Raw genomic sequence first — 16,910 nt, forward strand, 5'->3', positions numbered from 1 at the left:
TCAGTGCAAACCAGCTGGCCCCCACCCCTGTACCAGGCCTCTATCCTATCTAATAAAGGAGTAATATGCAGATTGATCATCATTGCAACACACAATATAGCTGTCCCCATGTGGTCAAAGATCCTGCCCCCATGTGGACACAAGATGGCCACCACAAGATGGCCAGCAGGAGAGGGCAGTTGGGAGACACCCGGCCTGCAAGGGAGGGCAGTTGAGAGGGACCAAGCCTGCAAGGGAGGGCAGTTGGAGGTGATCAACCCTGCAGGAGAGGGCAGTTAGGGGTGACCAGGCTGGCAGAGGAGGGAAGTTGGGGGCAAACAGGCTGGCAGCAGAGTGGTTAGGGGGTGATCAGGCTGGCAGGCAGGCAAGCAGTTGGGAGCCAGCAGTCCTGGATTGTGAGAGGGATGTCCGACTGCCTTCAAGGGGTCCCATATTGGAGAGGGTACAGGCTGGGCTGAGGGACAACCCTCCTCCGTGCACGAATTTCGTGCACCGGGCCTCTAGTAATACATAATGCCTGATACTTTTAAATCCTCTATTTTTAAATGAGTTACAAATAATGATACTAGACAAAGAAGAGATAAAATGAGTAGCTCACAACAAAATTTCTTCAAAGTACAATTTTCAAAATATATTTACAAAGTTTTAACGTATGACTTTAAGCACATAAACTGGCAGTGTTGAAAGTAATACACAATAAAAATGTTTTCAACAAAGGAAATATATGAAGCTAGAACCAAAAAAGGATTTAATATATGTATTAAATACTGAGCTGTTCAGAAACATACATATAAATACAATGTAAATACTTTCAAAACATTTAATTTAAAATTCATAAATAAAAAGTAAAATATAAATTAACCAAGAATATATCACTTGATATTCCAGGAGAATTATGTAAATTCCAGTATTTTAATAATTCCCATTAGCCTTAGGAGGAAAAAAGGTTTAAAAAATAGATCCTATACTTTTCCCCAACTCAATAACTAAAGCTGGTTTATATTAGCAGAACCAAAAAGTCAAAATATTACAAAAAAAGCCAATAATCACTGCTGTAAAAACCAGACATTTTTTAATGACCTTCTCAACAATGGTACCAGTTTCTATATTGGGCATAGTTGAAAAAAATGCTCGTTCATGTCCCAAGACCTATCTTTCAGACTCCTTTATGGAGAGGAAAGCTTTTCACTAAAAGTAATTTTAGATCTTTTTCTTTTTCTACTTTTACCCAAATGACTTTTGGAATAAATCATTTTGGAATCTTTTACACATTAAATTACCAACTCACTAAAATGACATTAACTTCTATCAAGTCTATGGATAAAGTTTAATCAACAAAATATTTCTATATTCCACATATAGTAAAAGGATTTTTAAAAAAACATTTGGTGTAAAACAAACCTAAATTCCTATCTATACAAGTATAGTTAAACCAATTATAATATCTATGTACTGTGGAATACTATAGAACAGTGACAAAAATAGAGTAAGTATATATAAACTAACATGAAAAATATCTCTAAGTTATACTGAGTAAATACAGATAAAAAATCTCCAAAAAAAGATTGAGTAGAAAAATATTTTCATAAAATCAAGTCAAAATTACATAGCATAATATGGATGTGTGTATGTATGTGTATCTATACTAATAAAAGGGTAATATGCTAATTAAACCGAGTCGACCGGACAGCTTCTGAACGTCCGACTTCCTTCCACGCAAAGCCACAGTGGCGGGGGCTGAGGCAGAGGTGGTTGGGGGCGATCAGGCCAGCAGGGGAGCAAGCAGTTAGGGGCGATCAGGCCAGCAGGGGAGGGCAGTTAGGGGGCCATCCGGCCGACAGGGGAGGGTAGTTGGGGGCCATCAGACCAGCAGGGGAGGGCAGTTGGGGGCGATCAGGCCAGCAGGGGAGGGCAGTTGGGGATGATCAGGCAGGCAGGCAGGTGAGTGGTTAGGAGCCAGCAGTCCTGGATTGTGAGAGGGATGTCCAACATCCCCAGAGGGGTCCTGGATTGAAGAGGGTGCACGCTGGGCCGAGGGGTCCCAGATTGGAGAGGGTGCAGGCTGAGCTGGGCTGAGGGACACCCCCCCCCCCACCATACACGAATTTCATGCACCGGGCCTCTAATATATACATACACACACACACACACACACACACACACACACACACACATATTAGAGACCTGGTAAATAAATTTGTGCAGAAGTGGGGTCAAGCCAGCCTGCCCGATCAGGGCCGATCAAGCCAGGCTGGCTGGGGGGAGGGGCTGCGGGTGGTTGGCTGGCTGGCCCTGCACCCTGGTCGAATTTCCGGTCAAACTCCTGGTCAAACTCCCAGTTGAGGGGACAATTTGCATATTAGCCTTTTATTATATAGGAGATATATATATTAGAGATAAAGAAATCACCCCTCTAGAAGTATGCAAATCAAACAACTAATAGTGATTATCTCTTGGAGAATTATTTAAATGTGATTTCAACAAGAATGTATTTCTCTTTTACTTATGCGAAAAAAGATCTGACATGAAATGTTAGGGAAAAATATTTTTGTCATTAAACACTGAATTTCCTTCAAATGATTAAGCTTATACAGACAAAAGCAAAAGAATTATACTGATGTTGATATTTATCATAATTCCTGTCATTACTTAAATGTATTGAAATCTATTTAGGAAAAGAAAAATGTATAACAATATTTTTCAGGTTTATATTATACTTTCTTTTTCTATAAGAAGTGGAACCATAATGTATTCCAGTATTTAATTCTATAGTATTATTTTTGAACCTCCCTCTGCCAATCCTATATTCTCAAATATTCTGTAACTTCTCAAACAACATCTGGTGTTACCAAGTATGCTTTCAATGGACAATTCATTGATCACTTGAAAGTAATTCTATACAAAACAAGACTACACTAGAATTCTATAATTTGTGTAGAATATGTCTACTATAAAATTTTTTTTACTAAAATTTGCCAAAGTTTAAAAGTATAGAGTACTGGCCAGTGTTTCTCTATGGTTCACTAGAGTGCAGGCCCGTGGACCGAAGTGTTGTGGGTCTGATTCCCAATCAAGGGCACATACCTGGGTTGCAGATTTAATCCCCAGGCCCTGGTCCAGGCCCCGTGGGAGGCAAATAATCTCTGTCTCTCTCTGTCTGTGTCTCTGTCTCTCTCTCTCCTCCTTTTTCCCCCTTTCTTCACTTCCCTACCCCCCATCTCTCTTCCACTCTCTCTAAAAATCAATGGAAAAATATCCTCGGGTGAGGATTAACAAAAAAATAGTAATAATTTGGAAAAGAAAAGAATAAATAAAATAGATTCTCAATCCTCTACCTTATATTCATCCACAATAATGCTGAGGGCTTCATGACCAGCTTTCCTCATGTCTTCCAATTCTTGTTTATGTTTTTCCTGAAGAAAAAAAAAGTAAACCATGATACGTTCTTTTGTTTACAAACAATAAAACCATTGACTTTTGCATCCATGAATAATTGAGTGGCTTGTGAAAATAAAATGTTACAGGAAAAAAGCTTTTTTTTTTTAATTTTTCTTTAAAAGCATTCAGATTTTTTTTTCTTGAGTATCTTAATTATATTATTTTTTTGGTATGTTTTTAAAAGTCTGAAATGGATCTAATATTCTCTACCTGATACTTGATTATATAATTTATGTTCCTAATTGTGTCACTTTTGAGAGTAAAAGGGATTAATTACACTGGAATAATTGACATAAATATTACCGATTGTCCTGGGCAAATCAAAAAGCAAAGTCATTGAATTTCTAGATTTCTGTGATGTTCTTTAAAGCCAATAGAATATGTCTCATAATTGACTGTCTGGGTCTATTTTCCTGGGTACACATGTGCACTTCTAAATTATAAGGGTCCTAGCCATTTAATGAAAGTTTATTGAATTTTTTGATATAGTTCTGCTTCACATCTTTGATTTTCTTTTTCAGGAACTACGTTTATCTACATACTGGATCAGTTTTCCTTGTTTTGTTTTTGTAATTATTCCTCTCAAATCCTTCCTCCATTATTTGATATTTTTCAGTTTCCTTTTGCCATCCTTTTTCTTTCTTTCCATAGTATTATATTCACTCTTTTGTTATTTCAAACCTAGTCCTCATTTTAGAATTTTTTATTTTATTTATTTTTGTGACTGTCAGCCATCTTTTTTTTAATTTATCTTTATTGTTGAAAGTATTATAGATGTTCCCCTTTACCCCCCACTGACTCCCTCTGCCCCCTCCTAAAACCATCTCTTTTTATATAACTGTTATATTTTCTCATTTCTGAACCCTTGTACTTCTAATTTATTCTATTCTTCAAATGCTTCTACACAGTTACACCACTATCCTTTTCTCTTACCCATGCCCCAGTCTACTCTTAGGACAAACTTCCTGGATAAGAAGTGAAATGGGGCTGAACAACTTTCCTAGCATCAGAATTCTAGGGCTCCCTTTTCTGTTGTTATAATAAGGTTAACACACACACACACACACACACACACACACACACACACACACACACACACTAGAGGCCTGGTGCACAAAATTCGTGAACGGGGGAGGGGGGGGTCCCTCAGCCCAGCCTGCACCCTCTCCAATCTGGGACCCTTCTCACAATCCAGGACTGCTGGCTCCCAACTGCTCGCCTGCCTGTCTACCTGATTGCCCCTATCCCTTCTGCCTGCCAGCCTGATCACCCCATAATCACTCCCCTGCCAGCCTGATTGATGCCTAACTGCTCCGCTGTCAGCCTGTTTGCCCCTAACTGCCCTCCCCTGTAGGCCTAGTCACCCCTAACTGCTCTCCCCTGTCAGCCTGTTTGCCCCTAACTGCCCTCCCCTGTAGGCCTGGTCACCCCTAACTGCCCTCTCCCCTGCAGGCCTGGGTACCCCCCAACTGCCCTTCCCTGCAGGCCTGGTCACCACCAAATTCCCTCCTCTGCCAGCCTGGTCACCCCTAACTGCCCTCCCCTGCAGGCTTGATAGCCCCCAACTGCCCTCCGTTGCAGGCCTGGTCCCTCCCAACTGCTCTCCCCTGCTGGCCTGATCACCCACAACTGCCCTCACTTGCAGGCCTGGTCCCTCCCAACTGCCCTCCCCTGCTGGCCATCTTGTGGTGACCATCTTGTGTCCACATGGGAGCAGCCATCTTTGACCACATGGGGGCAGCAATCTTGTGTGTTGGAGTGATGGTCAATCTGCATATTACCCTTTTATTAGATAGGAGAGAGGCCTGGTGCATGGGTGGGGGCCAGCTGGTTTGCCCTGAAGGGTGTCCCAGATCAGGGTGGGGGTTCCCTTGGGGCGTGGGGTGGCCTGGGTGAGGGGCCTGTGGTGGTTTGCAGGCCGGACACGCCCCCCGGCGACCCAAGTGGAGGCCCTGGGATCTGGGATTTATTTATCTTCTACAATTGAAACTTTGTAGCCTGGAGCAGAGCCAAGCCTTGTGCTCACTCCGAGGCGGCAGCCATTTCTGTTGGGATTTATTTATCTTCTATAATTGAAACTTTGTGGCCTTAAGCGGAGGCTAAGGCAGGCCAGGGCTGCAGAAGCTTGGCTTCCTCCATCATCGGGGGCAACCCTAGCCTCCTGCTCTCTCCAGCTCCGTGGCTGCTGCCATTTTTGCTGGGATTTATTTAACTTCTATAATTGAAATTTTGTAGCCTGGAGTGGAGGCCTGGGCCGGCCAGGGTGTGCAAAAAGCTTGGCTTCCTCCATCACCACGGGCAACCCAGGCCTCCTGCTCTCTCCAGCTCTATGGCTGCCGCCATTTTTGTTGGGATTTATTTATCTTCTATAATTGAAACTTTGTAGCCTGGAGTGGAAGCCTGGGCTGGCCAGGGTGTGCGGAAAGCTTGGCTTCCTCCGTCGCCGGGGAAATCCAAGCCTCCCTCCTGCTCTCTCCATGGCCGCAGCCATCTTGGTTGGGTTAATTTGCATACTCGCTCCTGATTGGCTGGTGGGCGTGGCTTGTGGATGTAATGGAGTGCTAGTTAATTTGCATACTACTCTTTTATTAGATAGAATATTTTTTAGTGTAGCCCCTTTTCTAATACTTTCTAATATCTGCTTTCTCTGAAACCCTCCCCTAACAATACCTCCCTTCAGTGTCTTATTCTACTTCCTACCATCTCCCTTCACCATGCACCTCTGTACTTTAAGAGGGGCACTTTCTCAGGGTAGTTGCAAGAGAAATGAGGGCTCAGAGGACTGTAAGTTTCGGCTGTTGTCCTCAAGTCTGTCTTCCAAGTGTTCTACTCTGACTGGGAACTGTTCTTTTGGGTTGGCAATGCCTGAATTCCTAAGCGTTTGGGACCAACCTAAATGGCCTTTATGTTCACCTCCATTATCCAGCACAGATGTGCTGGACATGCACATCTTGTTGCTATCAATAATTCAGTTCTATCAGCTTGTGTTCTAGAATTCATATAAATGTCAACTATCTTTTTGTTGAAGATGTTTATGGATTATTTCTTTAACTATCTTGGTCTAATTTTATATGAAATTCTGAGAACTTGTAATGAAATATATACATCTGATCAAAATTCCCAACTACCTTCCATATATTACTTTAAATACACTCTATAATCTTTCCTATAGGCCAAAGCTATACCACTCTCCTTCTAAGTCCCTCCATCTGTTGTCATTGCTTTTCCTCAAATCATTATAAGTACATTTTAAGTACATTCCTGCTCTAATGTTATTGAAATCATTATCTGCTATGTTTGATATACAATTTGCTCCAGATATCACACTCATTTCCTTTAAATACTGCTCAAAAATCATAACAGAGAGAAGTTCCTGACCCACCCTACATAAAACAGCACACACCTGAGGATATTTTTCCATTGATTTTTAAAGACGGAGAGAGGGAGGGAGACAGAGAAAGAGAGAGAGAGACAGAGAGAGAGATACATCGATATGAGACACATTGAGTGGTTTCCTCCTGCATGTACCCTGACTGGGCCAAGGATTGAACCTGCAACCCAGGTACGTGCCCTTGACCTGAAATCAAATCCATGACCCTTCAGTATACAGGCCAATGCTCTAAACACTTAGCAACACCAGCCAGGGCCATGGTTTATTTTTATTCATAGCACCTATCACTACTTACTAATTGTCCATTACCTATCTTACCCTGCTATATTGGGAAAGACAATGATGGTAATCTCTAACACTATGGGACTTAAAAAAGTGAGGAAAAGACAGACACTAGATAGATTTCAAATTCTGACATTAAGTTCAATTTGGGAAGATGAAATTTTACTTCCATTAAATATATTTACCTCAAATGGTGCCTTGTATATAATGTCAGCTCAATAAAAAAGGACTGCATAAAAAAATGTGAGGCCAAAAATATTTGGGAAGTGAGAAAGGTGTTTCATTCATTATCAAAGAGACATTATGTTATTTAACATCATAATAAAAATGTTAGAAGTGTATTTAAGACCTAGTCTTCAAAAAGGAGGCTAGTTCACATACATATTTGTTGAGTCAATAAGTGAGATTATGTCAATGTACTCAATGTAATTTATATTAATCCATATAAATTAACAAATATTTTATATATTTTTAATCTGTTAAAAGAGGGAGTGAGATTAAATCATTTTTTATAAAACCCTCCCAATGTTTCTAATGCTATTCTATGATATAGTATGCTAAAACTAGAACAATTAATTCCCCTTTGCTTACTTCAAAATTACTGGCAGCACTCATATAACCACATTGTAACACACCAGACTGCCCAGTTATCGACCCCCACCAAAAAAACAAACAAACACCCACAGGAATAACCAAATAATTATACGCAGCCTGAAATTTCTATTTCAAGAATATAGAACCAAACATTTCAACCTATCTTCAAAGTAGTCAAAACAAAATTTGACCACAATGATAAGTTTCTTTCAAAACGTCAAACCCAAAACTATCATTAGAAAGGGAAGATTCAGAAAATGTCCTCACCTTAAATAAAACAACATACTTTTTAAACAAGAAGAGACTTTAAAGGTAAGCTGTTCCAACATATCCTATCTAATAATAGACAAATATGCAAATTGACCATACCTCCGATACACCCACAAGCCACGCCCACAAGCCACGCCCACCATCCAATCAGAGTGAGTATGCAAATTAACCCAAACCAAGATGGCTACAGCCACAGAGAGCAAGGTTTCCTAGGTAACAGAGGAAGCTAAGCTTTCCGCCTGCCCTGGCCAGGCCTAAGCCTCCACTCAAGCTACAAAGTTTCAATTATAGAAGGTAAACAAATTCAAACAAATGGCAGCAGAATGGAGCTTGAGAGAGCAGGCCAGGGTTGCCACCAGCATCAGGGGAAGCAAAGCTTTCCGCACACCCTGGCCGGGCCCACCCGCTTAAGGCAACAAAGTTTCAATTATAACCCCAACACAAATGGCTGCCAGCCTCGGAGGGAGCTCCAGGCTTGGCTCCGTTCCAGGATACAAAGTTTCAATTGTAGAAGGAAAATAAATTCCAGATACCAGGGCCTCTGCTTGGGTTGCCAGGGGGCGTGGCCGGCCTGCAAACCACCACAGGCCCCTCGCTCAGGCCGCCCCACACTCCAAGGGAACCCCCACCTGATCCGGGACGCCCTTCAGGGCAAACCAGCTGGCCCCCACCCCTGTACCAGGCCTCTATCCTATCTAATAAAAGAGTAATCTGCAGATTGATCATCACTGCAACACACAATATAGCTGTCCCCATGTGGTCAAAGATCCTGCCCCCATGTGGACACAAGATGGCCACCACAAGATGGCCAGCAGGAGAGGGCAGTTGGGAGGCACCCGGCCTGCAAGGGAGAGCAGTTGAGAGGGACCAAGCCTGCAAGGGAGGGCAGTTGGAGGTGATCAACCCTGCAGGAGAGGGCAGTTAGGGGTGACCAGGCCGGCAGAAGAGGGAAGTTGGGGGCAAACAGGCTGGCAGCAGAGTGGTTAGGGGGTGATCAGGCTGGCAGGCAGAAGCGGATAGGGGCAATCAGGAAGGCAGGCAGGTAAGCAGTTGGGAGCCAGCAGTCCTGGATTGTGAGAGGGATGTCCGACTGCCCGTTTAGGCCCGATCCCCCTTGAGGGGTCCCATATTGGCGAGGGTACAGGCTGGGCTGAGGGACAACCCCCTTCTGTGCACGAATTTCATGCACCGGGCCTCTAGTTTATTTTATAAATGAAGAAATTGACACCTAGAGAGGTCAAGAAGATTGTTCAATGTCACCAAGTTCAATAGGATCAGCTGAAGCCTGAGTCACATATCCTGATAGCCCAATGTTTATTAAGAACTATCCAGTCAAAGCCTGAACTATTTGAGTATACTCCCAACTCCTCATCAACAGATCCATTTTCTATGTAAAATTCATTAATAGATAGAATCACATGTCATGTCATATCTTCTGATGAAAATAAGATACAAATTGGTCACTCTTGATTAAACTTGAAATAATCATTTATCAATTCATTACTGTCAACCAGAAAGTTTGGTCTGATAAAAATAATGTAAAATACAGTGCTTCTTAAAGATTATCAGAAGCACATTCCAACCAATTATCCACCACCCATAACCACTCCAATACCACTTCCTTGCCAAACTTGCTAAACACACCCAGGTCTAATACCCTAATATGCCTAACATAATTGATGTAAAAAATATTTGTTAAATACATATGTAAATAAGAACCATATAATTAACAAATACAGATCCTGTATAGAAACAAAATAAGAAATTAGCAAAATTTTTAAAGTAGGCCCATATTGATGACAAAACACAATTCAGATATTTAAATCAAGAATGATACACAGAAGTATTTTAAAGCCCGTTTATGACACAAACTGATAAATATTTCTCAGTTCACATTATATTGTTGGCCATTGTTAACAATAGAACCCACACTAATTACTCCTAATAAATTAATCCATACATAGTAATAGGATCCTCTGCCACATAAATGGTTAAAAACCAACATTTAATTTAGGTATTTGGAATTAATTACTACAGTACTTAAAATAGAAAAGAGAAAAAATGAAGGAGGGAGGGAGGAAGGGAAAGAGAGAAGAAGAGAGGGAGGGAGGGAACTCCAAACACTAATCAACCATTATATTCCACCTATTAGAAAGCAGTTACTTCTCACATTCTAAATTCTTTGGCCAAGGCACATCTATAATTAAACTGAACATAAATAGAACATAATTAGTCACTATTGTCAGCTTGAGAAAGTTTTTCCAATATAGGCTTCACCACCACTGTCTCTGAAGTCACAAGATTATGTCCCTTTCACAACAACTAATCAACTATATTGGATAAGACAGCCACAAACACCTCCAAAAGGAAACTTGCCGGGCAAGAAATAAAAATAAAAATAGCAGGATAACATCTAACCAATGCACTGAATGGTTCTAACTGAAAAATGGTATAAAATCCCCCCACCAAGACCTAAGAAATCGAATGAACCAAAGTGGCCTAATTGTACATGTCAGAAAAGCACAAAAATTAGATGATCCTATATGTACCTACTTTGTCAAAACAACAAAACACCACCTCTCCATCACATTTGACAGCTGCAACAAGCCTAGCTGGTTTATAAAAGAGAGTACCTTTCACTGTCATGACAATTATGAAACAAGAAGTCTTTCTCACTGAATAAAAGTTTAATCTCTACCTCCTAGTTCTATGTCATTTTAGTCTCTCTGTACAATTGGTAACAAATAACAACACATGACAGAATCCTTCAAAATCTTCAAGTCAATTTCACAGACTAAGTCAAATATTTAAGCAAATATAAAATGAGAGAAAAAAAATGACACAAGCATGTAAACATTAGTAAAGTAATATTGCATATGGAAATAAAGCATTTTTGCCATAGTAAGTACTGAAACAGATACCCATAATTAGTCTGCCCCTTCAGTTTAATATTTCCATGATCTTTCAAAGAATTAATTTTGATCTCTGGCCCTATTCCATTAATGGCTGCCTTAATACATTGCATGGATTTCATCAGTACACAGACTCCAAAAGCATCAGCTTTACTGAATCTTCTCAATCAAAAACAAGATAACCAAATAAACTCCTTTGGGATGTTTCCTAACAGATACAAGGATGAAGGTATGGAAAGAACTCGGTGACTTGTTCACACCAGCAAAGAAGTAATTGATTTTTGTTTCTATAAAAAAGCTCAGACATGACAATATCACATCTGTCTAAACTAAAACCTTATGGATATGAATTAGTAGTTAACAAATGAGAAACAAGTAAGCAGGTCACATGCTATTTAAGTAAAATTCACAAGATGACCTGCTTTACAACAGTGCCATTTTTTTGTAATTATCATTTCTCCATTAGCAAATTATCTCCTCTCCCAACTACAACCTGTTACAGAATAAAGGGCAATCCGGCACAGCCTGAGAAAATGGCCTCTTGTGTAACCCTGACCAAAATCTTGGCTAATGTGTTGATTAGATTGGACCTGTTCCGGATGCTACTTCAATGTCACCTTATTATTTGCTCCAATAGGAAAGGCAGACACTTCACTCTGGGCCAGATTTAAAAGAAATTACTACATATCTTCAACTTTGTTGAAGTCTTCAAAGGCAAACTGCCTTGAGAGGTAGATGCTCAAAACTAACTCAAGCCGAGCGGAAGGGGATGGGGGGGGGGGTCAAGGGGAGGAGTAATGGAAAGGAGAAAAGGAGTTTTGGAAAAGGAAAGAAAAAAGGGAGGGAGGAAAAAAGGAGAACTGGGGATCAAGGAGAAAAGGAGAGAAGAGCAGACAGTTTGCAATTATAAAAAGGGCTGCAGTTATCTGTATCAGGATAATTACAACAAATCATTCCTTCCTTGAGGTTCACTACTTTGAGAGTATAAAGGAACATTTCCAGCCTGCTAATGATAACCAATAGACTTATGCCTTATAAGTACAATAAATGTACCTATCTCAATCAATAAAGATGTATACATCACAAAAATTCTAATAATTTCTTATGACTTTCCATTTTAAGCCTCTCTCCTAAGTTTGATTGTATTTTATATCTGATAACAGAAAGGGATTTTCTAATAACATAGCTTCTCAAAATATTTAATACTTTGATCAAAAAGAGAAAAATGGCTTAATAATAAAAATCACCTTTTAGTTTTGGTCACTTGTCTTGTCGGTTGAATTGCAACCCCCCAAAAAAAGATTGGTTGAAATCCTAATCCCAGGTATCTAATCCCTAATCCTATTCCATGGTATCTATAAAAGTAATCTTATTTAGAAATATGGTCTTTTCATATATAATTATTACAAAATAAGATCATCTTGGATTTAGAGTGGCCCTCTGTTCTAAGATTAGTTTCCTAATACAAAAAAAAAAAAGAATGAGCCCGGCCAGAGTCACTCAGTGGTTGAGGGATGACCCAGTCAGGGCAAATGCCTGGGTTGTGGGCTCAATCCCCAGTAGGGGGGTGCAGGAGGCAGCCAATAGATTTCTCTTTTATTAATGTTTCTATCTCTCCCTCCCCTTCCTCTCTCTCTAAAATCAATAAAAAACATTTTTAAAAATTCAGTATTAAATAAAAATGTGAAACCCTTGCTCAAAAATTAACAATTTCAAGATGGCAACATCTTGTAGACCATTAAACCAAGCATTAGTCCCTAATAATCACAGAGTCCTGTGAAAATGCGCAAATTGTGTGCCCATGAAGCCAGGCCTGCCTTAAAGATACAGGTAATGAGAAAGTGTTGACAATCAACAATCTTATCAGAAAACCCTACAGTAAAGCCTACCCTACACCTTGCCCCACTTACCAGCAAAGCTTCCAATCAACCTTTTTGCCCTACTCCTAAAAAAGAGATAGCTATGGATAACCAGCCATTTAAACAAAGCCTCTAAATGAAAAAGAAAGGACAGAATACAATACTAGAAAAGAAAAAAGCTTCTTGGAATAAGTCCATTATATAAAGACTAGAGGCCTGGTGCACAAAATTTGTGCACGGGGGATACCTGTGGGTTCAGGCCTAAACTGGCAGTCGGACATCCCTCTCGCAATCTGGAACCGCTGGCTCCTAACCGCTGGCCTGCCTGCCTGCCTCATTGCCCCTAACCACTCTGCCTGCCTGCATGTTGCCCCTAACAGCTCGCCTGCCTGCCTGATCGCCCCTTACCACTCTGCATGCCTGCCTGATCACCCCTAACTGCTCACCTGCCTGCCTGATCGCCCCTAACCACTAGCTTGCATGCCTGACCACCCTTAAATCACTCGCCTGCCTGCCTGATCGCCCCTAACTGCCTCTGCCTAACTGAACACTCCTAACTGCCTCTGCCTGCCTGATCACCCCTAACCACTCGCCTGCCTGCCTGATTGCCCCTAACTGCCTGCCTGTCTGCCTGATCACACCTAACCGCCTCTGCCTTGGCCCTCACCACTGCAGCTTCATCCAGAAGGACATCTGGAAGGTAATTTGGCTGTGTGGTCTAATTAGCATATTATGCTTTTATTATTATAGATAAAAATAATAACATAAACATACTCAAATAAAAGCTCTTGGGAATTCAAAACACAACAATACATATAAAAACAATCCATAGAAGCTTTGGAAAATAAAGCAAAAAACATCAAACAGGAAGGGGAGGGAGAATAAAGAAATAAAAAATAGATACAAGATGACAAACAACCCAGTGGATCCAGGATCCAAATAATAGGTGTTACAGAGGGTAGATAATAGGGGGTATTATTATCCAAACAATAGGGAAGTACTTCCTTAAAAATCGCTCAAGCAAGTCTCCACATCTAAACATTATACACTGAAGGGATGCTTGGAGTTCCAACAATTGGTCAAATGTAGGCCCGAGGACTGTGTCTTCAGTACTACTGCATATTTAAAAGGGCTTCCAGTGAAAATACAACTACATCATACTCACAGCTTAATGTTTACAGTATTGTTTGGCTTGCAGGAATTAAGAATAATTACTGAGGACCATCCCACCCACCAAAAAAGAAAGAGAAACTGAACTGAAACCTAATTTTTAAATGGGAAGCATTCCTACAAGTATCAGAACAAAGGTCATTAGATAGACTTTTCTATCAGAAAAGCAAATATTACTTGGTCCTGGGGTGGCACCAAATAAAAATGACAAGTGGTTAGACAACTACACAATAGAAATCCTAAAAGTATACCAGTATAGTGCCAGGACAGTTAATACTCCTAAGTCCCCCCCACCCAAAAAAAAGCACAAAACACCAGTGGGAGACAGAATTCTCAATTAAGGCCTAAGAATTCAATTAATTAAGATCAAACATAACAACAAAAATTAAAAAAAAAAAACTGCATGGAAAAAAATCACAATGAATAAGAATATAGATAAAGACAACAGTCACTTAAGAAAAACAAAAAGTTTTCAAGAAGGGAAAACTAATCATAATATATTATGATTCAGGTGTCAATAGTATTTAACATAATCTTTATAATGTAAACAACTGAATGCTGATCTAATGAAATCTACTATGTAACTCCTAGAGGCCTGGTGCATGGATTCATGCACATTGAAAGGAAATTAATTAGAAGGTGGCCGGCTGGGCGGGGCAGGACTGGGCAAGACGGGCCGGACACACCCTGGAGCCAACCTCCCACAGTCCTTCCCCAGCTGGCCACACCTGGGGCAGCGCTAGGGCTCAAAGAGCATCTGTGAAATGAGCGGGGTCCCTCTGGCAGGTGGGGTCCCTCAGCTTGGTCTGCCAGGATCAGGCCAAAACCGGCATTCCGACATCCCTCCAGGGGTCCCAAAGTGCAAGAGGGTACTCTGCAAAGTTGCTGTCACTTGGCAGCTCCTGCATTGAGCATCTGCCCCCTGGTGGTCAGTGTGCGTCATAGCAACCAGCCTTTTATATATATAGATACTAAGAGACTGAAGAAGGGATTCTAGGTGTGGACTGGAGGTAAAAAAATTTTAAATCTGAAAAATCAAGAAGTAGTAATATTTTATGTATATTATTAAAAAATATGGGCATACTATTTAAGTAGTTGAAAGTTGTTGCTTTTGATGGGTCTAAAAATGGCAGAAACAGGGAAAGGATCAGTGAATACTGTTTTCTATAACAAGCCATTTAGCATTTAGAGCTATATGACTCTTTAAACTATGTTAACATATAATTTTAATGAGAATCTTTAAATGGAAACATTGCCTGTAGCTTTGATATTATATGTGTAATTACCTGAAATATCTTCAGAAGAATATGTAAGAAACTGCTCATATTGGCTGACACCAGGGAAGAACAGTGGGTAGCAGATATTGTCAAAGTATACTTTTAACTTTATATACCCTATTGCACTTTTTAAAATATTGAACTATATAAATATACTAGAGGCCAGGTGCACGAAATTCATGCACAGGAGGGTGTCCCCCAATCCAGCCTGCACCCTCTCCAATCTGGGACCCCTTGAGGAATGTCCGACTGTCTGGGATCAGGCCTAAACGGGCAGTCAGACATCCCTCTCACAATACAGGACTGCTGGCTCCCAACCACTCTCCTGCCTGCCTGCCTGCCTGATTGCCCCTAACTGCTTTTGCCTGACAGCCTGATCACCCCCTAACCACTCCCCTGCCAGCCTGATTGACGCCTAACTGCTCCCCTGCCAGCCTGATTGCCCCTAACTGCCCTCCCCTGACAGCCTGGTCACCCCTAACTGTCCTCCCCTGCAGGCATGGTCGCCCCCAACTGCCCTACCCTGCTGGCCTGGTAACCCTTAGCTGCCCAACCTTGATAGCCTGGTTGCCCCAAACTGCCCTCCCCTGCAGGACAGATCTCCCCCCCAACTGCCCTCCCTGCAGGCCAGGTCCCCCCCAACTTCCCTCCCCTGCAGGCCTGGTTGCCCCCAACTGCACTTCCCTGCAGGCCTGATCCCCCCAATTGCCCTCCCCTGCAGGCCTGGGTCCCCCTCAACTGCCCTCCCCTGCAGGCCTGGTCCCACCCAACTACCCTCCTCTACTGGCCCAGTCACCCCCAACTGCCCTCCCCTGCTGGCCTGGTCCCTTCCAACTGCCCTCCCCTGCAGGCCTGGTCCCACCCAACTACCCTCCTCTGCTGGCCCAGTCACCCCCAACTGCCCTCCCCTGCTGGCCTGATCCCTCCCAACTACCCTACCTTGCAGGCCTGGTCCCTCCCAACTGTCCACCCCTGCTGGCCTGATCACCCACAACTGCTCTCCCCTGCCAGCCATCTTGTGGCGGCCATCTTGTGTCCACATGGGGGCAGCCATCTTTGACCACATGGGGGCGGTCATCTTGTGTGTTTGAGTGATGGTAAATTTGCATATTACTCTTTTATTAGATAGGATTGCTATTACAAAAAATAAATTAACTTTTAAAATAATAAAATGAAAAGTATTGTAGATATCTAACAACAAGTAAATGACTAATGATATAATTTCTGATGCCAAAGCTGAGGACTAAGAGTTGACATTTTGAGGGAGGAAACAATAATTCTACCTTCCCTGCAACTCTATATAGACAAATGCCTTCTCTGCTTATTGGCATCCAGTAGGCATTAGGCAAAGCAAATATACAAACAAATGTTTACTAAATATTTATTGAGAGAGAAAACAGTGAGCCTAGAAGAAAGGCCTCATTCAAATACCAAATAACTAAATTTGAATTTTTTCATCTGTAAAAAATAAATGGTAACCTTAAAGGATTATTGTGAGGATTAAGTAAATGTGCTCATAAAGTACATAGCATAGTGACTTGGACATAGTAGTCAGTAAGTAAATATCAGTTTTCCTTCTCTTCCTGTACTCATCCCTTCACTTTTGATAAAAACTGGAAGGAAGATAAATCAAAGAGATTTTATGTTAAAATTCCTCTCTCAAAGTGAAGACTATATACACTGATAAGGTATGATATTAAATACAAATAAGTGTATT

General features: G+C 41.4%; 1 protein-coding gene across 3 annotated transcripts in view; it reads right to left on the reverse strand.

Moving 5' to 3' along the window:
* CCDC91 (coiled-coil domain containing 91) overlaps positions 1-16,910 on the reverse strand; it is a 231,312-nt gene that overhangs the window by 135,744 nt on the left and 78,658 nt on the right. For all 3 annotated transcript variants that reach the window (XM_028144109.2, XM_028144112.2, XM_054719185.1), the window contains one exon: positions 3,336-3,413. In XM_028144109.2, coding sequence (XP_027999910.1) covers positions 3,336-3,413 — 78 coding nt within the window. The remainder of the gene's footprint in view (positions 1-3,335; positions 3,414-16,910) is intronic.

This window comes from Eptesicus fuscus, chromosome 7 (assembly GCF_027574615.1).
Source record: "Eptesicus fuscus isolate TK198812 chromosome 7, DD_ASM_mEF_20220401, whole genome shotgun sequence".
NCBI classification, from domain to species: Eukaryota; Metazoa; Chordata; class Mammalia; order Chiroptera; family Vespertilionidae; genus Eptesicus; species Eptesicus fuscus.